The following is a 27317-nucleotide window of genomic DNA, read 5'->3' on the forward strand; positions in this document are numbered from 1 at the left end:
CCTCATGAGTTACTACAAACAGTCCTAAACAGGCACCTTTTTCCTGTTTTCAGGTCAGTATACTAAAAAATTTCAGCTCGCGCTTCGCGCTCGCATTAATTTGTTGGTGAGATATGTGTTTCTATCTCATGAGTCATATAAATATATATATATATATATGCATATGTGTGTGTGTTTGTGTGAGTTTGTTTGTTTTGTGTGATATCGAGCGCCTTTGGAAAGTTGATTCATGATTTTGCCCCCCAAATCTTAAAAAAAGGATCGACGCCCCTGTGTGTATATATATATATACATATAGTAAAGAAAAACTTGTATCTCTATTAATATGCAAAGGTATTGGCCTCATCGCAATAAAAGGGTTAATACACGATATTTTGAAATCGCACAAAACATGCATAATTTGTGTTACTTTTTGCTTGTTTCTTTCTTTAATAAGTTTTTCAAACTCTCTCTATATATGTTGTAGAAAGATTATATGTTTAAATTGATGTATATTTTCTGTTATAATGAGATGTGTTTAAGTGGACTTCAGGGAATGGTCGTACGCAGGAAGGGGGGGGGGCACATTTGCGATATGCTGTTGTGAAAAACAATTTTTTTCCTTAACATTTCAGGAAAACTATGAAAAATGTGCAAATGTGAGATGTGCACCAAATTTTTGAGTCTTGCCCCCCCCCCGGAAATATTATCTGCGTGTGGTCATGCAAAATGGCATGACTGGAAATCCTACATTTTGAAAAGAGCATTTGACATGGTCAGACTTTACCCCTTTTTCAACATTTTATTTTATGGCGCCGTTGAAGTGCAAAAATATGTGCGCCGCTCGGCAGTGCGCCCCCCCCCCTTTCGCCAAAAGCTGGATCCGCCTATGAAACTACAGCTGGGAGCCGAGCGAACAGTTATCGTCACGCACACCCTCGGTATAACACACATCTCCACACATCAACGGTACTGACTTGACCAGACAGACCTACATAATTATACTGAATCTAAATTCACAAAGAAGGAAGGAAAATCACCATGGCAAGCCGACCAAGGGGATATGGAATGAATGCTGATTTGACGGTAAGCTATCATGACTGCATGTACTATGGGCGGTTTTCTGTTGTATTTTTTTTTTTTTTTTTCCCCGAAATTCTCAATAAAAATATAAAATGTACAAATGAACATATAAAAGCAAAGTATAAAAAAATAACAAATTAGAACAGATATATACAAAGAAACAACAATATGAGATAGACATGAGAAATAGTGAAATCGGAAGGACATCCAGTTCAGTTCTGCCCATAGACAGTACTGTTCTTCCACGGGGTCCAATGATTAAAACACAAGTAATTAAGAAAATTATTACAAAAATCTCTTAGAACAAAAGGGGGAAATAGGGGACATGGGGGGAGGGGGTTCCAGTATCAAATTCAAAATACTCCATAGATCAGGGAGGAAGGCATTGAGCCTATGTAAGAAGACTTTGAGACTACAAGGGACCTTTAGATTTGCAGGGAGATTATTGAATTGATAAGCACCTCTGTACGAGAATGAACGTTTACAATAATTTGTTTTAGGTTTTGCTCATATTAAATTTCCATGGGACCTGAGAGAATAATTATACTGGCTACTGGTATGTTGGAAAAATACTTTTAAATATTGAGGAGCAAGTTCATTTAAGGCCTTAAAGACCATTGTATTTAGATGACAACAACGTCTAGTTGATAATGTTTTCCAACCCAAACCAGGGGCGGATCCAGCTTTTTATAAAGGGGGGGGGGTTGGGGTGGTATGCGAGGGAGCGTAGCGACCGAGTCCAAGCGAGCGGAGCGAGCGAGGGGGGAGGGTGTGGGAGGGGGGTGTCCCCCCTCCCACAGTAGGGAAAATTTTTGAAAATCTGTGTGTGAAAATAAAATTACAAGTTTAAAAAAAAAGATAAGATTAAAAAAAATGGTCCCCGGATTTTTTTTTTGGGGGGGTTGCAACCCCCCCAACCCCCCCTCTAGATCCGCTTCTGCAAACAAACACGTAACTCACGTATAAGACACGCGACTGTATGAACTTATTCCTAATATACTTCTGCATGCTCTGTTTTGAAGTTTCTGCAATGGCTCGATGTATTTTGCACACGCTGAACCATATACTATATCACCATAGTCAAATATAGGGAGGATAATGGCATTGTACACAATTTTCAAATTTTTCTGATCAATATAGTGACGCAGTCGGGCTAATAAACGTATGAGTTTGCTTATTCTAAAACATATATATTCGATATGCAAATTCCACTTTAAACTGGGATCTAACAACATGCCAAGATATTTGGTTGATTCCACTTGTTTTATATGTATTCCATTTACATTCAAGTTCAACCTATTACATTTACCAATCATTTTTCCAGAGCCAAATAGCATACATACTGTTTTATCACAGTAAAGACTTAGTTTGGAATCACACAACCAGGTGTTTATTCTTTTCAGCTCAGAATTCAGTTGGGTTTCAATAGTTGTTACATTTTTATGGGAGAAATAGACTACCGTGTCATCAGCATATAGGTGAATAGAGCAATTTTTAATACGATGTACGATATCATCAGTGTAAATTAGGAACAAAAGCGGACCCAGTATAGATCCTTGAGGGACACCGTAGTTTATATCGGAGTCCGCAGAAGTAGGTGAGTTAAATTGGGTATATATACGACGACCCTTTAGATAACTTGAAAACCAAGATAAGCAAACAGAAGATACACCAATATTAGATAATTTCTTTAAAATAATATCAGGATCCACAGTATCAAACGCTTTGCGTAAGTCTATAAAGACCGCACCAGTGTACAGACCGTGGTCCATTGCATTCAGCCAAGCATCGGTAACTTTGACGAGTGTTGTAATAGTCGAGTGATTTTTCCTAAATCCTGACTGGGCTTTAGACAATACATTGTGACATTTCAAATATTCTGTTAATTGTATCTGAACGAGTTTCTCGAGGATTTTGGAAACAGAAGGTAATATGGATATCGGCCTGTAGTTGTTAGGTGACTTTTTGTCACCCGATTTATGAATTGGTACAATTTTTGATTTCTTCCATCTTGTAGGAAACACGTGTTCAGATAATGATCTATTAAAAATGAGTGTGAGAGATGGTATAATAGTAGGCGTTGCCATTTTTCACATCATTAAAGAGATATCACCAACACCAGTTGATTTTTTATTATTCAACCCCAAAATTATCTTCTGAACATCATCCTCGGTAACTGGATTAAATTCAAAACACGATTGTAGAGGGCTATTGTTAACATAGTCAGAATCTGCACGATTATTCGTTGCAGTTGGAATGGCAGAAGCCAGTTCAGAACCAACATTAGCAAAGAAATTGTTGAAGTTTGTAGCTAACAAATAATCATTATTATCTTCAGTAGCACCGTTTTTACATGATTTTTTAGAAGGCAATAAAGGTTTGAGTACAGTCCAGACATTCTTGCTTGAAGTAGTGGAAATATTTTGTAATTGCTTTGAGAAATTAGCCTTTTTTGCTTTCCTACACATTTTGGTAACCAAATTTCTTGTTTTACGATACATGTTCATAACACTTTCGTCACTGTTCTTTGATGCTTTCTTTTTCAATTCATTTCGTTTCGTCATCGTTTTCTTAATATCTGCATTTAGCCAAGGAGCGGGTTGGTGACGAATGCGTTTCTTTTTAATTGGGGCAAACTCATTTATAGAATCCATCAAAAAAGATTCCCATAAATTAACAGCATCGTCAATGGTTCTAGAAGCACTTATTTCATTCCAAGAAAGTTTGGACAAATGACTATGAAAAGATTCTAGATTCACGTACTTAAGATTTCTATAGTTGATTGTATTAGGAATATGATTAGATCTAAAGTTCAAAATCCAAAAGCACAAGTCATGGTCACTTAACCCGAGACTGATTACACCATGAGATTTAATATTCTCAACTGCGTTTGTGAGCATGTGACCTATTAAGCTCCTAGTATTGTGAGTGACCCGAGTATAAAGATCACAATTTATCTGTTGCATTGAATACAAATTATTTATTTCTTCGTAACGCTTCATAACATTTGACTTGAAACTCTTACTTATATCAAAGTTTACATCACCCATCACAATGATATTTAAGTGAAAAGCATCCGCAAACGAAAGGACATGTTCATACTTATCTAAAATATCAGCTTTACTGTCTGGTGGGCGATACCATGAAATGAATAGGAATGGAGTGGAGAACTTAGGTCGCACTTTAATTAATAAGAGTTCAAGCGGGTCAAGAACTTGTGAATTTACTAATTCATGCGATATTGAACATTTAATGTAAATAGCAACACCGCCCCCATTACGATTACGGTCTTTACGTATTAGTTCAGTCCTGTATACGAAGTTCATTATCATGAATTGACTCATCTAGAAGAGTTTCATTAAGTGCTAGGATATTTATGTCGTTATCATGCAATAAAACTCGAATTTCATCAATATTTCTGTATAGACTGCGAATATTAAGGTGTGCACATTTAAAACCATGATTATCAAAATCGGAAAACTTCATAGTCTGACTTCATAGTCTGAACCGAGTTAGAAAGGCCCACATTTATTTGACTTTTTTGTAGAGTCACAACTTTTTTATGCTTGTAACTTGTATATATATTTGATTGAAAATCTGCAAAAGGTAAGTATTGAAATATGCACTTTGTGCATTCCCAATTTGGGAATTCATGGTTAATATCATCATATAGCTCATTTTTAACTCCTGCGCACGATGAGTGCATCCAAACACGACAATGTGTACATTGTAGTCCTCTTTGATTGTTTTTAACTGGTTTATCACAAGAAACACAAGGGTATTGTATAGTCATAACATTAATATGATAAACTGGATATGTTCAGGGAAAGACAAAATTCAAAGTATACAAAAGTATACTGAAACGAAAGGTATAACAGAAGATGCAATAAATGGGGAAATTGCAGCTATACTTTTTAAAGAATATGTACATAATAGTAAACTAACATAGGGTTTGAGACAAATATGGTAATCAACTATTAACAAATCACTAAAAAAAGTGAAAAACAGGCATAAAAGAATGGGGGTATGGAATGTTTTCAATTAAAATAAGGTGTAAAAAGTCAAGTTTAAAATATTACGAGAGAGAGGTAGATCGCAGACCTCCCAGGGGAGATATCAAAATCATATAACGTATCGTTCACCTCAGTTTTCGTGCTTCTTCAACAGAACTAATAACTTTTCTGATGGATTTTCCGTTTGTTGCTGGTATCTTGTGACCACGCTGCAGATATCTTTGGTGATATTCGAGCTTCTTTCAATATCTCGTAGTTGGATGAGGTTAAGTCTTCCGCAATGGATATACCGGAGTTTTTCAGTCGGCGCCTCACTGCCATTATCATGATTATGGATTGTCTCGCTCGGTACGTCTATGGCGCGCCATTTGTTTCATAAAGGCGATAAACTCAGTTTATCGCCGAAAAACCTAGTATAGTTTATCAATCGAAAAACCTAGTTTTTCAATTGAAAAACTAAGTTTTTCGCCGATAAACTTAGTTTTTCGCCGATAAACTAAGTTTATCACTTGAAAAACTAAGATTATCAAGAAAAACTAAGTTTATCGCCGAAAAACTTAGTTTTTCATTGAAAAACTTAGTTTATCGGTGAAAAACGAAAAACTAAGTTTTTCGGCGATAAACTTAGTTTTTCTTGATAAACTTAGTTTTTCTTGATAAACTTAGTTTTTCAAGTGATAAACTTAGTTTATCGGCGAAAAACTAAGTTTATCGGTAAAAAACTTAGTTTTTCAATTGAAAAACTAGGTTTTTCGATTGATAAACTAGGTTTTTCGGCGATAAACTGAGTTTATCGCCTTTATGAAACAGATGGCGCGCCATATTCGTCGCAAATTTCACGATGATCGGGCGATGATGGGTTTTTTTTTCGTTTGGCTTCCGACGCGATCGTGGCCCATGATGTCGGCGTTGACGTCGACTGTGAAGGTGCTTGTCTTTGTCTATCCGGCGTTGAATTTGCTGTAGACTGCGATGTTCCACTCGCTGGATCTCTCTTCTGGATCGGTCCGATGCGGTGGCTACGGTCGATGTCGTCGACGCGCAGGTCAATGCCGAGCTTTTCTTTGGCAACTTGAAGCATGATCTCATCCGTGTTTTCACCTTTGATTTCGGGTATACCAAATACTCTTACACAATTTCTCCTCGAGTACTGTTCGGCATCCTTTGCTTTATTTTGCAGTCGAGTAATCGATTCCTCTTGACTTTCAAGACGTTTCACAAGGTTTGCAATTTTTGTATCTTTGTTTCCATTTTCGATCTCAAGTGCAGTGATTTTGGATTCGTTTGCCTCCGCTAGTGTAGACACTCTGTTGAGTGATCTTTCTTAAGTTCTTGAAGTTCTTCTCTGATTGCTTTTCTCACTGCTTTCTTTATCGTTTCCAAAAGCACCTTATTGTCGTTTGGGATCACATATACTCAAACATGGACAAGATGTTTCACTTGCCGGTTGTGACTGCCGCGTTTGTTTTGTGCCAGCATTTCTCGTCACTTTCTTTTCAGAGGTGCCACGATCTTGCCCTTCCATTGAGAAAGTTTGGCAGAGGGGTGCAGCAAACAATAGACAGGGGTACGGGCTTTTTCCAGTACACGAAGAGTTGACCAGTCGATTAATCCGTCATGGGCTGAGAGGCACAGTGGCTAAAGATTTCGATGAACGGTTTGAGAGCAATATTCAGCCCGTTACTGCCCGGTTTGAGTGAAAGACATCACCGTGTATTGGTTTCCAGATGGCTGGTGCCAAATTGGGTTAACTTTTCAATAAGTAAAGTCAGCAAAATTATATACGAGAAACTCACATTTCACTCCTGGGGGTCCACATTACACAGCTGATCCGAAACTGTTCACATATTCACGATGATTTTGAAAATAACATGCAAAAAGTTTACAATTCCGATGAGGTTTATGCAATAAGTGTTTCACGTAACAACCGTTACCGAATTGCTGTTCATTTCAATTTCAGCGAAATTACATATGTACCGGTATTAAAGGACAAGTTCACCCCAGCAGAGAGTTGATTTGAATAAAAAGAGAAAAATCCAACAAGCATAACACTGAAATTTTCATCAAAATCGGATGTAAAATAAGAAAGTTATTACATTTTAATTTTTCGCTTAATTTCACAAAACAGTTACATACACATCCTGGTCGGTATGCAAATGAGGAGACCGATGACGTCATCCACTCACTATTTCATTTGTATTTCATTAAATGAAATATATTCTATTTTTTCTCATTGTCAAGTGCATTAACGATTAATTCCTCCCTGAACATGTGGAATTAGCATTGTTTACTACTATATGGTTCAGTCAAGTTGGTCCTTATTATCAAATTTGTAAGAATTGAAATATTGTATAATTCAAACAATAAAAAAAAAAAGAGAAAAAGTGAAGGGCGTCATCGTCTGTCTCATTTGCATGTCACTGATCATGAGTAGTGCATATCACTGTTTTTTGTGAAAAATATTGAAACCACGTGTTCTAAGGTAATGCTAAACTAAAATGAGACCTGCCTGAAATAGTGACGTAATGTCTAGTCGACCTATGATATATACTTTGGGCCGTAAATGTCGATTTTGCGGCAATGTTTTCCCCATCAACAAGCTTTATTTAAACCACGTGTCCTAAAATCATGTTAACCTAAAATTTGGCCTGCCTGAAATAATGACGTAATCTCGACCTATGATATATATACTTTGGGCCGTATATCTTGGATATTATGTCGATTCATATATCCATAAAGAAAATAAATCGAGTTAGTGTTATGTATATCATGAGTTATCACATTGAATCAAGAAATTATGCTTTTTAAGGAAGGATAAGGAAATGATTTGCTATATATATTTCATTTGTTTATGCCAACGGGTCATAATGAAGTTAAGTTACCGACAAATACAAACAAATAAATACAAATTAAAAACATGTCTTCTTTGAATACGATAGAAACATTCTATTCGACGAAATATGCCATTAAAGCGAATTTTAAACAAATTTCATATTGTGAAAAGGTCGCGATAGGTCTTTGATATTCAAATTTATATTACTTATAATAACTTGCGTAAAGTTATGAGGGAAACGGAGAATGAAGGCTTGATTTGGTGCAAATAATTATTGGAGTTTTGTCCAAGCGAGTAAAAAATAATTTTACTAAAAATTTTAAGTCGATGAAATAGAACTAAATCGATTAGATTTATTTAAAGAAATCAGATGGAAAGTTTAATGTTATTGTTTAAATACATTTTTAAGGGGGTGGACTGTCAATTATAATGTGAAATATAAGTACATCTCAATGATTTAACAAAAAATGCCACTTTTGTGGACATATGGATATAGGGTTTAGCCGGAGTTATAACCCCCCCCCCCCCCCGATCCGGTAATCATTGCGCCAAAAATACGTAAATGACCATGTGCGAAAGTTTTTTTTTCTTCTTCTTGTTTGGTGTATGTGCATTGACCTCGAGGTCTCTAATACCCCTTTCATAAACCCATTAAAACCTATCCTCCAATTAGCCGCCTAAGAGTAATGCGAATAATTCAATAAAAATTGCGTTCACAAACTCCAAAAATTATCCGCATTATTTTTACGGCCGCCCGTCCTGAAAAAGGTGGATAATCGTCATGACAACTGGGACACGCCCCCTCCGATGCGGTTGTGTTGGAAAATGGTGACCTTGTGACCGCACCATGGCAATTATCCGCATTATTTGGAAATACGTTCATAAACTCAAAATCTTGTCCCGATGCTGCTATTATGCGGATAATAGAAGCATCAGAATAATGCGGATAACTCTTGTCCTCCTCTGATTTTACGACCAAATTATGCTGCTATTAGCCGCATAATTGGGTTTTATTGGGTTTATGAAAGGGGTATAAGGTCTATGATATGTGTGTTTTTTTTTATCACCGCTATGGCAGTGCAGTGGTATTGATTTTATTCATCTGCCCGTGAAAGCTCAATCACACACATACACACTATCCCCCTTACACACTCACACAATCGCCTGCGGAGCCTCTTCGATGATCCCCACTGCGCGATTGATCTCTAGGGTGTTTAATCTTTGGGTGAATATGTAAGAATGGGAGAGTGTTAATGACAATTTTTACACCAGATCAATTTTTTATTTGCAATTATTTGCAATAGCAGATAAACTTCTTCTCACCAACCAATCATCGGCTGGACAATCCCTGTATAGGTCCATGCTTAAATACCGACGCAAAATGCACATTATTGCTTTCCATTTGGACTTGGTTATTGTAATACCTATACATTCCTTTCTCCTTTAGGGTTGTCACACAGCTCGACATTATAACAAGCTAGTACATGCATGTCGAGGCAACGAATATGTGACCAAGTACACTGTAAAAACTGTTTGTGTTAAAACTGACACCAGTTGGTGCTAATAGAGGACCACACCATGAGGTGTTAAAATTACACCCTAGAGATTGACCATAATACCAGACAGTGTAAATGTAACAACCAATGGTGTTGTAGTAACACCTATAGGTGTTCAAACTAACCCTGTCAATTTACACCGGAGTAAAATGACTGATGTGGTCCTCTATGTACACCAGTTAACACCCTAGTTTTTGTTGTGTTAACAATGGCGTAATGATCGTTTTGAGGGAACAGCGTTCTTGGGAGTAAAAGCTTGTATTGTCCTGTCCTCCATTTTTTTCTCAAAAAATTACCATTGTGGATCTTATCCCTTTTGCAAGCAAACTAAAATGGATCTAATCACGTTTGAATAAAAAAAGTGATTTTCCTTTACCAATTCACGTTTTAATTGGAATTTCACATTTTCTTTGATATCATCAGAGGGACTTAAATCTATACGTTTTGAGAAAAAAAAACAATATTTATGAAAATGGATCTAACCTATTTTAACAAATGCGTTCTTCAGAAGGGTTTGTAGGCAAAACGGGGTTAGATCCACTTCCAGAAAATATTTTTTTTTAATTCTCCCATATTGCAATATTCTTATGCTTTCTTTGATCGTTTTGCTTCGTCTAAACAAACTTAATATTAGCGCTGTCCATTTCAGGGGCCGCGGCCCCTGCATTTTACGAGTGAAATGAAAGTAACACGACATAGTCAACCGTATATGCCTCCCCCTTATGTCATATGTATTTGTACAGGATAAGAAGGATGCTAAGTTTGATCCAGACTTGGCGACCGAGGCGTTTGAATGGATTGCTGCTGTACTTGAAACGGGACCGCCCGAATCACAAGAATTGGCGAGCTCAGTTGGACCTGTAATCGCTGAAAAGGATGTCCATGTGCCTCTCAAAGATGGCGTCGTTCTTTGTCAGTAAGTTTTATTTTTTTCTGTTTTAGACCTATACCGATTATCAGGATACTGAATAGTATCAGATCAGTAAGACGAAGGCATATTTCGTTTCGCAATGCGGTGTGTCGAGGAGAGTGTGTCAAAGTACACAGCAAAAACTGTGGTGTTAAACGGTGTACATAGAGGACCACACCATGGTTATTTTACACCGGTGTTAAATTGGCAGTGTTAGTTTAACACCTATAGGTATTGTCACAACACATTTGGTTGTTACATTTACACTAATTGGTGTTATGTTTCATCTCTAGGGTGTAATTTTAACACCTCATGGTGTGGTCCTCTATTAGCACCAACTAGTGTCAGTTTTAACACCACAGTTCTTACAGTGTAGGAAAAATAACACAAAAGGCAAGTATTGCAATTGCTTGCCTATTTAAAGGTCCCAAGACATGCTGCACAATACCGTCTGAGTCTTTTTTTTTTCACCAAATGATTACCTGGTGGGTTTAAGGACGCTTCACTGTTAAAATGAAATCCATGTAATTTCCACCAAATTTTGCACAGAATTACTTTAGCACCTATATATTCCAAATATGCAACAACAAAAAGAATGCCATGGGTTCATGTGCTTTGAAGTTCACCTATTTGAAAGGTGTCGAGAAATACGGAATTAATACAATTTTGCATTTTTAGACCCCATGAGATCACAAAGTTTAAATGAGTTTAAACCTCTATTACTCGGTCAAAAGCCATCCTAATTTCACAATATTTTACATTATAGTTCAGGATTATATACTTAAAATGAGGAATCAAGACATATTGCTATTCGTTAGCTTTTTAAAGAGAAGCAGCACCTTCATTTTCGAAAATGAGATGTGAAATGCGACAAAAAGATATATGCAAGATTCAAAATTCATATAACAAATTTAAACAGTTCAATTAATTATGCACTTTATTCAAAATCATCCCGTTTTCACAAAATTTTGCATGGTTGAAGAGAAAAGTACACGAAAGAGGTGTGAACATAAAAAATTGGGGGTTCATCTGCTTGTTTTCAAACTATCAGCAGTTTTGTTGGAGCTATTGCGTCTTTAAAAACACAAAAAAACTCGTCAAGGCGTGTATTTACTAAAGAGACATTTTACATCACTATCCCATTTTATCTAATTCGAGGTCATATTTGTCATACTTCGCAGCACTGCTCAGTAAAGTAGACTTATTGTGAAGAGGTACAGGCGTTTCAAAAAGCTGAGGCATTGATTATTTTCATCTAATAGCTTCGTAAAATAACACAATACCATCAAGACTTGCAGTTGAATTGCAGCTCTCGCCTCAGCCTCCTCCCCCACTTTCAAAACCGTTCCGTGGCCCCTGAAATATGCATCATAATGGCGCGGTTCCAGTTTTCACCACGGGGGGGGGGGGGGGGGGGGGGGGCAAAAGAGACTTTCATTGTCATTTCCCCAGAGCAGCCGCTCAAGCTGATTTATGTTGGTTTCTTTGAAGGGGGTAGTTCTTACAGTTACTTCTTACAGCTTTATTCTTATAAAGTAAAAAAAAAAAAAGGTACACGCAGCGCGAGCTCATTTATGATATTTAGTCCATAAAACAGACATTTTATAGAGGATTTTTTAAACATTAATTTGTAAAGCGAACACAATAAATATAGCTCTATGTCCGAGCTGAAATATGCTTTGTATATTATCTTAAATAATATGTATATTTTGAAGCTTCATTTTAGCCTATTGAGCAAGAAATGTATTTCGTCGAACGGGCAAGTCAAGCGTAAAGCGCGAGCAAAAATTTTATATAGTAACATGAAAGATTTTTTGCATTTTCTAAGTTTTATTCACACGTTTTCCTCTTATTATCCCTTTTTTTTTCTCCCCCCCTCCCCTTCCCTTTTTGTTAGTTTTTCTTTCTTTCCCTCTTTTTCCTTTATTAAGGACCGCCGATGGGGGGGGGGGGGCTGCGACCACTTCGGGCCCCAGGATTCGCCTATTATAATTTCAATATTTTTTTTTTCATTTTCTTGCATTTGTCTGGAGTATGCTAAGCACCGCCTCCTTAAACTTCATAAGATCTATCGGTCTTCATACAATACCACCTCAGAACGTTTAAAAAAAAAATTTGACAAAGCAGTAACGATGACCGTTTGAATGGTGTGGTATTGTATGAAGATTTGTGTTGCCAATTTTAGCAATGGTACATAATAATGGCAACTGGTAAGTTGCATGACATTGTGAATCGTTGTGCTTATTTCGGCCTCCCAGGCGTATATCAGTTTGAGGCAACAGACATATAGCATTCTTTTCATAAATTTCTACAAACAGCCCTTTAAATTCCCCTTTCTTACAGGTACTTTTATCAAAAATTCAGGTCACACCTTGCGCTGGCTTTGTTTATCAAACGTATGCATCATATTCATGATTATACAGGGTGTTTCCAAAAAAAAAGGTAACCAAACTTCAAAGGTCAGCTAAATAAAAAATAATTATTCTTGTAATTGCTATTCTACATAATAAAGTAACTCATCAACCTTAATTTGACACCTTCTTTGTGTCATATCTATCACGGTCACAAAGTTATGGTCTATCGAAGGCAAAAGGTACAAAACCCACTTTTTCCAAGTTTTGGGTTTTACTGTACGTGCACGAAACCCACCTTGTAAGGTCTTTGTTTTATGAGGCGCCGAATGTACCAATATTATATAGAACAATTATTTGTTATATAATCATTATTTATTAAATAATAACTATTATTTATATATAATTTACATTTTATTTGTAAATAACTACTATTATATAAAATATCATTTCTAATTATTTATATATAATTCCAAGTAATACTTCATTATTTGTAAATAATAATAGTTCGACATTCCATTATTTATAAATAATGATTATTTGTTTTTCATTATTTATAAATAATGATTATTTGTTTTTCATTATTTATAAATAATGATTATTTGTTTTTCATTATTTACAAATAATGATTATTTGTTTTTCATTATTTATAAATAATGATTATTTGTTTTTCATTTTTTATAAATAATGATTATTTGTTTTTCATTATTTACAAATAATGATTATTTGTTTTTCATTATTTATAAATAATGATTATTTGTTTTTCATTATTCATAAATAATGATTATTTGTTTTTCATTATTTATAAATAATGATTATTTGTTTTTCATTATTTATAAATAATGATTATTTGTTTTTATATTATTTATAAATAATGACACTACATACTTCATTATCTATAAACAATTGCAATTCGTTTTTCCGTTATTTATAAATAAGTTTTCTATTATTTATAGATAATAATTATTTATTATCAATGCCAGTGCACATTTCTTTATTTATAAATAATTTGTTGAGTTTTCCATTATTTATAAATAATGATTATTTGTTAAATAATGAAAACGTCTACTTCATTATTTATAAATAATTTTTTCGAGTGCACCATTATTCTCATTATTTATAAATAATCATTATTTAATGTTCGAGTTTTCCATTATTTATAAATAAAGATTATTTGTTAAATAATGAAATATCTACTTCATTATTTATAAATAATAATTTAGTTTCAATATCCCATTATTTATAAATAATCATTATTTATAAACAATTTTTACAGTTTGCCATTATATACAAATAATCATTATTTATATACAAATAACCATTATTTATTAAATAATGCCATTATTTATTAAATAATGGAAAACTCGCTATAACATGCAAATGTGGGACCGCCCATGATATGAATATTCATGATGCGATTTCCTTTTTCGTGATTTTTCTTCACAAATTTTTGTCCATTTCCTCTTCATAATGACATTTCTTGAAGCAATTTTCTAGGGATATGGTCTGATTGTAATATTCTTCATTTTCTATATAACTTCGTCTTCGTAGAAATATCAAAAAGTGTAATTGTATACGATTTTTCCAACAGTTCACAATCCCCATAGGCGCGCGTGTATCGTAGGGACAACCGGTGAATCGACGGAGTGCTCTTCATCGAAATACTACGTTGGTTGGAATTTAGCCCGAATCCTCGATGGAAGTCGATCAAGTGCATATGAGCTGAGAGAGTGAAATATCAGTGTATATGTACAGGCCCTTCTACTTTTTATAAATATTTCTTGTTGCTTTTTTTGTTAAGTTAATTTTTCCTGGTGTAGAGATAAGTTTCAGTTCTAATAATGCACTTCAAATACATTTTGGAGTGTCTGTTTGAGGCGTTTGGGGCGATTTCACCCTGGCCCCAAAATGCTCGCAACGACAATACGGGGGCATGATGACCCCTAATTTTTTAAAAACTTATTTTTCAATTGAAAATTATCACAAAATTCACCAAAAGTGTGCACGAAAGCCTTCGTATTTCACTTTTAAAACTCCCAAAATTGCCCAAATGACAAGCTTGGTCGCTTCGCTGTGTCGCTTTCAACCTGAGAACGTTTACGCGTCTGCTTCCCCCCCCCCCCCTCCTCCGAAAGAAATTCTGTATACGGCCATGCTCTAAAAGAGCCTGGCACATTGATTTATGTATACTTTCATTTTCATTATTTTTATCTCATTATCAACATGGCCTTACGCATAATTTTTTCCAAGGGGGCCGGGGCCGGAGCATGACGCGCGTAAACTTTCTCAAAAAAATCTTGAAAGCGAGACAGCCACGGGACCAAGCCCAAATGACAAGCTTGGTCGCTTCGCTGTCTCGCTTTCAACTTGAGAACGTTTACGCGCGTCTGCCCCCACCCCCCGAAAGAAATTCTGTGAACGGCCATGCTCAAAAGAGCATATGGCACATTGATTTATATGTACTTTTCATTTTTATTATTTTTTTCACATTATCATCATGGCCTTACACAGAATTTTTACCGGGGGGGGGGGGGGAGCAGCTAGGACGCGCGTAAAGTTTCTCAAAAAAATCTTGAAAGCGAGACAGCGACGCGACCAAGCTCAAATGACAAGCTTGGTCGCTTCGCTTTTACAAGATTTTTATGAAAAAGTTTACACGCGTCCTGCTCCCCCCACCCCCCCCCCCCCCGGAAAAAAATTATGCGTAAGGCCATGATGATAATGAGATAAAAATAATGAAAATGAAGTATACATAAATCAATGTGCCAGGCTCTTTAGAGCATGGCCGTATACAGACTTTCTTTCGGAGGAGGGGGGGGGGGGGGAAGCAGACGCGTAAACTTTCTCAAGATGAAAGCGACACAGCGAAGCGACCAAGCTTGTCATTTGGGCACTTTTTGGAGTTTTAAAAGTGAAATACGAAGGCTTTCGTGCACACTTTTGGTGAATTTTGTGATAATTTTCAATAGAAAAATAAGTTTTTTTTAAATGAGGGGTCATCATGCCCCCGTATTGTCGTTGCGAGCATTTTGGGGCGAGGGTGAAATCGCCCCAAACGCCTCAAACAGACACTCCAAAATGTATTTGAAGTGCATTATTAGAACTGAAACTTATCTCTACACCAGGAAAAATTAACTTAACAAAAAAAGCAACAAGAAATATTTATAAAAAGTAGAAGGGCCTGTACAAGTACACTGATATTTCACTCTCTCAGCTCATATGCACTTGATCGACTTCCATCGAGGATTCGGGCTAAATTCCGCCCGCCACTTCCGGGGACCAACCAACGTAGTATTTCGATGAAGAGCACTCCGTCGATTCACCGGTTGTCCCTACGATACACGCGCGCCTATGGGGATTGTGAACTGTAGGAAAAATCGTATACAATTACACTTTTTGATATTTCTACGAAGACGAAGTTATATAGAAAATGAAGAATATTACAATCAGACCATATCCCTAGAAAATTGCTTCAAGAAATGTCATTATGAAGAGGAAATGGACAAAAATTTGTGAAGAAAAATCACGAAAAAGGAAATCGCATCATGAATATTCATATCATGGGCGGTCCCACATTTGCATGTTATAGCGAGTTTTCCATTATTTAATAAATAATGGTTATTTGTATATAAATAATGATTATTTGTATATAATGGCAAACTGTAAAAATTGTTTATAAATAATGATTATTTATAAATAATGGGATATTGAAACTAAATTATAATTTATAAATAATGAAGTAGATATTTCATTATTTAACCAATAATCTTTATTTATAAATAATGGAAAACTCGAACATTAAATAATGATTATTTATAAATAAATGAGAATAATGGTGCACTCGAAAAAATTATTTATAAATAATGAAGTAGACGTTTTCATTATTTAACAAATAATCATTATTTATAAATAATGGAAAACTCAACAAATTATTTATAAATAAAGAAATGTGCACTGGCATTGATAATAAATAATTATTATTTTTGAATAATAGAAAACTAAATAAATAAACTAATAAATAACGGAAAAACGAATTGCAATTATTTATAAATAATGAAGTATGTAGTGTCATTATTTATAAATAATGAAGTAGGTAGTGTCATTATTTATAAATAATATAAAAACAAATAATCATTATTTATAAATAATGAAAAACAAATAATCATTATTTATAAATAATGAAAAACAAATAATCATTATTTATAAATAATGAAAAACAAATAATCATTATTTATAAATAATGAAAAACAAATAATCATTATTTGTAAATAATGAAAAACAAATAATCATTATTTATAAATAATGAAAAACAAATAATCATTATTTATAAATAATGAAAAACAAATAATCATTATTTGTAAATAATGAAAAACAAATAATCATTATTTATAAATAATGAAAAACAAATAATCATTATTTATAAATAATGAAAAACAAATAATCATTATTTATAAATAATGGAATGTCGAACTATTATTATTTACAAATAATGAAGTATTACTTGGAATTATATATAAATAATTAGAAATTATATTTTATATAATAGTAGTTATTTACAAATAAAATGTAAATTATATATAAATAATAGTTATTATTTAATAAATAATGATTATATAACAAATAATTGTTCTATATAATATTGGTACATTCGGCGCCTCATATGTTTCATCAGATTTCCCTTTCGATTTTCAGTGAAATACAATCCCCTTTGTTAACATTTTTGTGTGAGTTTCTGGCATTTACATATGAACTGTCTATCTTTAATCTCTGATGAACACGTCGTTCACCATTAACTTTTGCACAGATACTCTTGAACATTTTCACAGTACCTCATAGTCGATGCTGCATATCTTGCATTGCTTTTCTATAAAACCACTACAGGATTGTGACTAAAAACATGTATTTTATGCTAAACAAGTGCCTGCAAATCAGGATGTGCTGGACCAAAATTAAAGCTAGACACCAGTTTTGTAACATTTATTCGCAAAATGTTTTAAGGGTAACATTTCACTGAAATTTGCTGTGAAAATCTCTGTTGAAACCAAAACCAAAACCCCAAACTTGGAAAAAGTGGGTTTTGTACCTTTCGCCTTCGATGGACCATAACTTTATGACTCGTGACAATAATTTGTGACCCAAATAAGGTGTCAGATGAGTTACTCAAATATATAGAATAGAAATCCCAAGAATAAATCATGCATTCTTGATATACCTGACTTCTGAATTTCGGTTACCTTTTAAAAAAAATACACCCTGTATGTTAGTGCTCGGTTTATTGATAAAATCAGCTTGCGCTATGCGCTTGCATATTTTTTTGTGAAACTGTAACATATTCTACCAATATTAATTCTCACAAATAGTCCGTAAAATGTCCCGTTTCATGTCATCAATTAAGAAAAGTCATCTCTCGCTTTGCGCTGGTATTATTTATGTAGTTCTAAGGAATCTTATAAGACAGTACTTAAAGGGGAAAGAAACCTTTGGATCACGTAGGCTTGTGACGGAACAGAAAAATCAAAGAATAAGAACAAAGAAAGTTTGAGAAAAACCAGACAAATAATGAGAAACTTATGAGCATTTGAATATTGCAATCACTAATGCTATGGAGATCCTCCCATTGTCAATGCAACAAGGATGTGTGATGTCACATGTGGACAACTTTCCCTTTGATGGACTATAAAATACCCCCCAAATGTCTATTTTTGCTTTTTCTTATGGTGGTACAAACTCTTTATCCATAATGTGTTCTTTAATAATCTGTACTACATGCCCTCATATAGAAAGAACACATGATCAACTGATATATGTGATAAAAGAGGCAATTTAAGTGAAATATATATATACTAAAGTAATGGAGAGAGTTGTTCACAAGTGACATCACACATCTTTGTTGCATTGCCAATTGGAGGATCTCCATAGCATTAGTGATCGCTATATTCAAATGCTCATAACTTTCGCATTATTTGTCCGATTTTTCTCAAACTTTCGTTGACCTGTTTCTTTGATTTTTCTGTTTTCACACAAGCTATCTTGTTCAAAAGGTTTCATTCTCCTTTAAACTTGAATCTCTATAGGACTCGCTCGAGCAGCCGTTCGAAGAAAAATGTGACTAGTTTTTCAGTCCTTTCTCTTATTGGACAAATCTGGTTCCGCCCCTGACTACATTTATGTTGTACAAAAAGATTTGAGATATCCATTTCATCTCAAAGTCAAGATTACCAGTCGTGTCTTAATGCAACATGCGAGCAGATGTGTGAAATGACCCCTTCATTATACTTTTAAATGATTTTTTAAATGCAGTTTAATCAACGTTATCAGGCCGGGGTCAGTGAAACAAATCAACTCCTCTAAGATGGCTTTTAAACAGGTAAGTACGTTATTTTGTTACTAATACTTGAGTATTCGAGTTATCCCAAGTGTCTAATCGGGATCCGCCGATTATTCGAACAGTGTAAATTTTGCTAATCGATTACCGATCGGCGGCAAGCCATCTGAACCATTCGATCAATCGGTGTTTACTCCCAGGCCTATTATTTACAAATAATGTGCACAGTATAATAATAATTTTGTGGTTAATAGCAATTTCGTGACATCAAATTCATTTGGTGTCTTTGCTGTATTCTAAATGAAGATAAAATTGTTCTCAGAATACCAATTCGGAGAGATTTTAAAGGTATTTTATCTCACTGATTTTAACAGAGATAAACTATTTTATTTTACCTGAGATAAAATGGATATCAGAATACCATAGGGTTAGGGTTAGGCGTTGTGGCGTGCGCCTGTCATCCAAGCTGTGGGGAAGTTACAAATTGATGCAGAGGTTCGAAGTTCGAGCCCTGGTCACATCTTTCAGATGGTTACGTTAAAGGTCGGTCCCAGACGTAAATAATCATATCTGATTGATACACGTCTGACAAAACTCAAATACACACACACACACACACACACCACCCCAGGTGCTAAAATGGTTGAGTTTGCATTGTTACATCACACCTTTCATGACCAGAAGGAAATAAACGCTTTTTTGTTGAAGCAAGGTGACAGGAACATGCCGTCTGTTAGTGTAAAAGGAAAACATTGAATTGTATTCACTTACCTGTTTGGAGTTTTACTAAAATGAGTTTTACTAAAATCTGAAGAAGAAAAAACTTTGCGAGGCCTTAAGTCACCGGGGGTACTTCGATTTGGGTTAAACGGGGATGTGCGGCTGGAGGCTCAAAACCCATACCTTTATTATTTAAAAGTCATTTTGGCAAAAAGGGTACCCATAGTTAGGGAGTTTCATCTAAAAAGTGGCGATTCATCCAACAGATATCTTTCATTTTTCCTTTAAAAAACGCGTTTTGTTTTCGCTTTCCCCGTACGTATTGTGCTTTTGACTCGCAGTAACCTCGCCTTTTAGAAAGTCTTAATTTAGCCTAAGTTGCGATCATCCGTGTGATTCTTTGTTCAGAAGTATGTTCCTGCAAACGCTGTTCTGGTTCCTGGTCGTGTTAATTATCACATTATAAAGTTTAAAGTGCATAAAATGAGTTTTGTTTCTATTTAAAGACAATTTGTTGCATTTGAACCAAGTAGACAGTTTACATAATTCATCATTTAAAGTAGATACTACAATTTCAAGTTTTGGGTGAGAATAAAAAATATTGGTATCATCTGCAAATAGGATAAAAGATAATAAGGGGGAAGTTTTCGATATATCATTGACGTATAATAGGAAAATTAGCGGCCCCAAAATTGACCCCTGCGGCACACCACATTCAACAGTTTTAAAGGTTGAATCTATTTCATTAAATGTAACATATTGTTGTCTATATTTGATAAATAATATTGTTTGTTTGTTTGTTTTATTTTCGTATATAAAACAACAGATACAAAGTACTTCGATTTGGGTTGAACGGGGATGTGCGGCTGGAGGCTCAAAACCCATACCTTTATTATTTAAAAGTCATTTTGGCAAAAAGGGTACCCATAGTTAGGGAGTTTCATCTAAAAAGTGGCCATTCATCCAACAGATATCTTTCAATTTCCATTAAAAAACGCGTTTTGTTTTCGCTTTCCCCGTACGTGTTGTGTTTTTGACTCGCAGTAACCTCGCCTTTTAGAAAGTCTTAATTTAGCCTAAGTTGCGATCATCCGTGTGATTCTTTGTTCAGAAGTATGTTCCTGCAAACGCTGTTCTGGTTCCTGGTCGTGTTAATTATCACATTATAAAGTTTAAAGTGCATAAAATGAGTTTTGTTTCTATTTAAAGACAATTTGTTGCATTTGAACCAAGTAGACAGTTTGCATAATTCATCATTTAAAGTAGATACTATATACAATTTCAAGTTTTGGGTGAGAATAAAAAATATTGGTATCATCTGCAAATAGGATAAAAGATAATAAGGGGGAAGTTTTCGATATATCATTGACGTATAATAGGAAAATTAGCAGCCCCAAAATTGACCCCTGCGGCACACCACATTCAACAGTTTTAAAGGTTGAATCTATTTCATTAAATGTAACATATTGTTGTCTATTTGATAAATAATCTTGTTTGTTTGTTTTATTTCCGTATATAAAACAACAGATACAAAGTACATAAAATACATATAACATGAGATGATGAGGTCAATGTTAAGATACAATAATAAAAGGTGAGAAATAAAATAAATTATACGGCTGATAGTCCATATTCAGCTGCAATAATGCATTGCTGCTGGTCTTCCATGGAGCCAGTTTACTTGAAAAAGGGATATGATTACCATAAAGTAAAGGAAGTTGACCATCAGATATAGAAGTGAAATCATTAAAAACAAAGAAAAATCATATAACCTACACCTACCCCCCTCCCCCTCCCCCGGTGCAAATCAGTGATTTAACTTTATTTAGTACAGATATATTTCAAAAATGTATTTTAAAGGAATTGAAAGTGGTGACATTACGCACGCACATAGGAATTCTGTTTAATTCAGAGGCAGCTCGGTGAGAGAAAGATCTTTTTTTACTATTTGTTCTAGGTCTGGGTAAACATACATTATTTGAATTTCTAAGAGGGTAAGGAGTAGCTTTTGTATGAAACACATTTTTAATATATTCAGTGGACATGTTGTTACTAATCTTATACATGAATAATATTAAGTGAGTATACTGTCTCTTTTGAATAGTGTCCCAACCCAGAATAGAATGAATTTGAGAGGTTGAAGTGTGTGAACAGGTGGTCAATTTTCAAAATTATTCTTCCAGCTCTATTTTGAATTTTTTGAAGTTGGTCAAGTAAAGATTTGTTTGCAGATTGATAGATAATGTCACCATAATCAAAATGAGGTAAAATTATTGAGTTATATATTAACTTTAATTCTTTAGCCGTGCAATATAACCATTCATTCTCGCCAGTTTTTTTACATAAATAATTTACGCGATAGTCCCACTTCATGTTTTCATCCACAAAGACACCTAGATACTTAAAGCTATTCACTTGAGTCAGTAAATGACAGTCAATTTTTAGTTGTAAATGCTGTGATCTTTTAAGCATTTTAGGTGTTCCAATCTACATGCTTATAGTTTTATCATAGTTTATTTTCAAATTATTCCTGTTCATACAGGCAGATAGACTTTCCAGTTCCGTATTAAGGACGAGTTCGATAACTCTAATATCGTTATGTGAGAAATATACTGCGACGTCAGCATGAAGGTGTACGGTGCACTCTTTAAATACAGAAAATTATATCATCAATAAATGAAAAGAACAATAAGGGTCCAAGGAGAGATCCCTGGGGTACTCCCTTAAATGACACTTTCTTCTGATAAAATTCCATTAATGGATGTACGTATTCTTCTATTAGTCAAATAACTTTTGAACCAATGCAATTCATCACCAGATATACCAGTATTTTTAAGTTTGGATAAGAGAATTGCATGATCGACCAGGTCGAAAGCCTTTTGAAGGTATATCATGATTACGATATATTGCACAAACCTCGTCCGACCAGTTCTGGTGGAGGCATCTGCATCATCCACCGTTCAACGGTCAAAGTGAGTCTTCAAGACTACAGCAACTTTCAGTCATTCGAGTTGATGGACTTCACCATTCGTACTAATGGTGCATCGGTGTTTCGTGTCTTTGCCATCTACAGACCACCTCCATCATCAAAGAACAAACTAAGTTTTTCTTTGTTCTTGAAGGAATTTTCGTCACTTATGGAATCTGTAGCAATAGTTGACAACATTCCACTTTTAGTTGGTGACTTCAACATACATGTAGATGACCGCAACGATAAAGATGCTACCACTTTCCTCAATACATTGGATGAGGCTGGTTTTCAGCAGCATGTTATGTATTCCACACATAGAGCGGGGCATACGCTAGATCTGCTGATAACCAGAAGGGTCGACGAAGTGGTCCCTGCGATTGATTCCATTAGGGGTCTTCCTTCTGATCATGACTGTATATGGTGCACTATTAACTTGGAACGCCCGCCCGCCACCAAGAAGCTTGTCACTTGCAGGAAGTTTCGTGATATCAATATGGACTTATTTAAGTCAGACATTCTGACATCTTCTCTTACATCTTCGCTCTCATCGTGTTCTTCTGAAGCAGTTCTACAGTACAATTGTGTGCTGAAGGAACTGTTGGATAAGCACGCACAAATTCAATCATCTGTTGTGTCCTTAAGACCACGGGCTCCTTGGTACAACGACTCCATTCGACAGGCTAAGCGAGTTAAACGCCGTGCAGAGAGAAAGATGATGAAATCAGGCCTAGAGATCCACAGGCAGATATACCAACAACTCTGCAAGACCTACAATGACGCACTTACAGAGTCAAAATCACAGTTTCTGTCAGCTGAAGTTGTAGAGTGTGACACAAAACAACTTTTCAAGTTCGTCCAAAAGCTGTCTTCCCCCGAGCGAGCTTCTGTGCTCCCCGATCGAGATTCAGATGAGTCACTAGCACATGACTTTGGTGAGTTCTTCGAGAGGAAAATTCATAAAATTATTGAAGGATTTGACCAAGTTCCATGTCAATTAGGGGAAATTCCTGGATGTGATAGTGAGTTTTCCTCGTTTGAGCCGGTATCTGAAAACCAGGTTAGAAAAGTGATCGGTGTCATGACTTCCAAATATTGCCAGCTGGATCCTCTTCCAACATGGTTGGTTAAAGGGTGTTTGGGTGAATTGGTACCAGTTATCACATCCATCGTAAACGGCTCGCTGTCTTCTGGGAGTGTTCCTGACAGCTTTAAGGTCGCTCAAGTAGTTCCCCTGCTGAAGAAACGTGGTTTGGATCCTAATGATCTTCGGAACTATAGACCTGTGTCCAACCAAATGTTTCTTGCAAAAGTTCTTGAAAGAGTTGCGAGCTTCCAGTTGAAAGCGTATCTAGAAAATAACTGCTTGTTTCCCATAATGCAGTCGGCCTATCGTTCGTTCCACTCAGCGGAAACAGCGCTCGTGAAAGTAATGAACGATCTCTTACTGGCTGTTGACAAGGGTAATGAGGCGATATTGGTTCTACTAGATTACAGTGCTGCCTTTGATACCATTGACCATGGAAATTTGATCTCCATCCTTGAATGTAGATATGGTATCAATGGTGTTGCTCAACAGTGGCTGGTTTCCTACTTAGAAAATCGGAGACAGAGGGTCAAAGTTAACAACGCTATCTCAAAGACTTTTCCTCTCTCACAGGGAATCCCTCAGGGCTCCGTCATTGGTCCTTTGGCGTTTGCATTGTACACCGGTCCTCTATCGCAGGTCATTAGCGCACATGAAGGAATCAAGCACAAAACCCAACATGGTCAAGCCCCTTCTTGTATTACCGACCTTCTCTCATCCAGGATCCCGACAACCTCCATTCGACTCCGATCTTCCACACATCTTCATCTGCAACTGGCCCAAGGACCCAGAGCTCGGACAAGGTATGGGAACCGAGCATTTAGTGTTGTTGCTCCAAAGCTTTGGAATGACCTTCCCATAGAATTGAGGGATGCCCCGTCATTCGAATCATTCAAAGCTTCTCTCAAAACTTCCCTTTACAATTCTTCCTTTAAGTTTTAAGTTAATTTTGTCAATATCAAACGATTATTCCTAATTTATTTCTTGTTTGTTTATGTGTGTTATACTGTTCAATGTTATTGATGTATGCTATTTAATCGTTTTGTAAAGCGCTTAGAAACACCATGTATTAAGCGCTATATAAATACAATGTATTATTATTATTATTATATAAAAATAGCCCCTGTATACTGCCCATTGTCCGTATAATGAAACCAGTCATCCGTAACCTTTAGTCCGGCGGCCCAGGAGATTTATTAAACCGAAAGCCGGACAAGCAAATGACCCCGTAGCTGGATGGCATGGACCCTGAAGTTACAAAAATGCATTGCTGCCGGGTTCTATCCGTGGTCTTCCCTCCGAAATGACGTAATATATGACGTCACTACAAAATGGCCCTATTTCACAATTTTTTTGACATTCTACACATTACATGAAGTCAAGGGAGAATATCTCAACCAAACCATGCTTATTTGTTTGAAACTTTCAAAATATGTTGTTCATATAGTGCACAAGAGATATGCAAAGTTTCACGAACAGAAATTATTGTTTACATATGCAAATTACGTAATGAAATTTGCATATCATTAGTTTGGGAGATTTCTTGTTTCAAAAATTGTCGAAAGTCGATTCAGAAATTTATTTTCTTTTTTAGTGTACTTTATTTGATATATTTCCTCTCAAGCATAATATCATTCTCTCCAACTATATCTATACTTTTTGAAAAATATATGTCGGTAATTGGAAATGACATTATAGACTGTGATTTCAGCCCTCTTTTCAATATGATGCGCACATAGAAATCGTGCGTTGTGGGCCTATATTTTCACCATATAGCTGAGGTGTGCGAACGATATGCCTACATTATTGATGTTTCATGCTATTAAATCTTCCAAACAACATATTTTCATCTTCATTATGTCTCTGCTGATAAATAAATCATTTCAGCAAAGATTGATTGCCCACTGGGCAGTCTATAGGCTACGTTTTCAGCCCAGTTTTCAACAACGAACCTACACCATGTGTAACTGCATCGTTGTAGTCGAGTCGGATAAGGAGGTTCTTCTGTACCATCAAAATATTTTTCACTCAAATTTTTGTATTTGCCTGAAGTGTCTAGTTAATGAATCTTGATGTTCCCTTTGCAAAATCGTGTCCAACGGGGTTTAAAATTGATATCTTTGGCGGCCCTCTTGGACTTTAATGAAAGTAAATTATTTTCATACTTTATTGCACAGAGTCTGACAATGGGTCAATGTTAAATGAATACGCATTTCACTATGATTTGGATAGTAGAAATCGGTTGAAATTGTTTTCTGAATAGTCCGGTTAATATATTATGAAAAAAAAAAAGAATTCATCAAAAAAAAAAAATTAAACCACAATAATCATGTGCATTGTCATCTATCTGTTTGATCTTGCATCGCCTTTGTTGATGTGCCTAACATGCAGAAATGCATGTAACGTGCTTAGCGATCGATAGAAAAGGTATGTATTACTTGTATCATGTGTATGAGGGTAAAAGGCGTTTTCTACACAAAGCAACTTTTATAATAATGAAATCTCTTGAAAAAGATAGAGGATCGAGGCATTGATCTGCGTTTTCATTCTGCATGCAATTACTCTCGGGCACCTTAAAGCATAGTCCCACAAGAGCCAGTAGAAGGTTACATACCACACCCTTAGCCGTAGCTTGACTATAATAGTCAAGCTACGGATAAGGGTATTTATGATATCGTGCTTTTCGGAGCCCCAATGTGGAAAATTTTGTTTTGGGGATGTATTTTGTACGTATGGAACGCCATACGAATCACAAACAATTAACACACAGTGGCGTTCAGAAAATTATTATTTAGCTTTCATACCGATGATACCATCCACAATTTTCTTTTTTGTCTATTTCGCTAATACGTTTTGAGGCCGCTACCCTAGTCAAGCACTGCTTATAGTAGCGGTCTCCAGCATTTTTTTTTTTTTTGTCTACTCAACAAAGTACAACTTATAATATTGCAAAATAATACTATCTATATACATTTTTGCAAATGAATGATTATTTGTATTTTTTTTTGTAAAAAGAAATGTATCACTATTTTTTTTCTTTATGTTGTACATTATGTTTGTTAATTATTTCTGTTGGAAAAATGCTGAAATAAAATCAAATCAAATAACAAGGCTTTTGTTGTTGTTGTTGTTACTAGAATATGACAATTATGAGTTTCATTCCACAAAGTTTTCGCAACTTTCAAAATTTGCGAAATGAAAATGGATTTATTTGAAATTAATCCGCAAATCCTGGCAAATTATAGCCCATGTGATACAGTGCTGCCCCCAGAATTAAACACAACACCTTAAATAATATATGCACTATGAAATATGACAACTCGTTTTCCTTTGCAGATGGAAAATATTGGGAACTTTTTGGGAGGATGCGAAAACCTAGGAATATCCAAGGTGGAGCTATTTCAAACTGTGGACTTATACGAGGCAAACAACATCCCACAGGTAATTATACTTCAGTTTAAAAAGAAATTCCAGTAGTTGCAGTAAACACTG

General features: G+C 35.4%; 1 protein-coding gene across 1 annotated transcript; it reads left to right on the forward strand.

Moving 5' to 3' along the window:
- Nucleotides 1-928: 928 nt before the first annotated feature.
- On the forward strand, nt 929-27317 carry LOC135154435 (transgelin-2-like). The gene is made up of 4 exons (XM_064100579.1): nt 929-1065; nt 10208-10380; nt 19026-19092; nt 27162-27317. The coding sequence occupies exons 1-4, from the start codon at nt 1021-1023 to the stop codon at nt 27300-27302; spliced, it is 426 nt and encodes a 141-aa protein (XP_063956649.1). The 5' UTR covers nt 929-1020; the 3' UTR covers nt 27303-27317.

This window comes from Lytechinus pictus, chromosome 6 (genome assembly GCF_037042905.1).
Source record: "Lytechinus pictus isolate F3 Inbred chromosome 6, Lp3.0, whole genome shotgun sequence".
NCBI classification, from domain to species: Eukaryota; Metazoa; Echinodermata; class Echinoidea; order Temnopleuroida; family Toxopneustidae; genus Lytechinus; species Lytechinus pictus.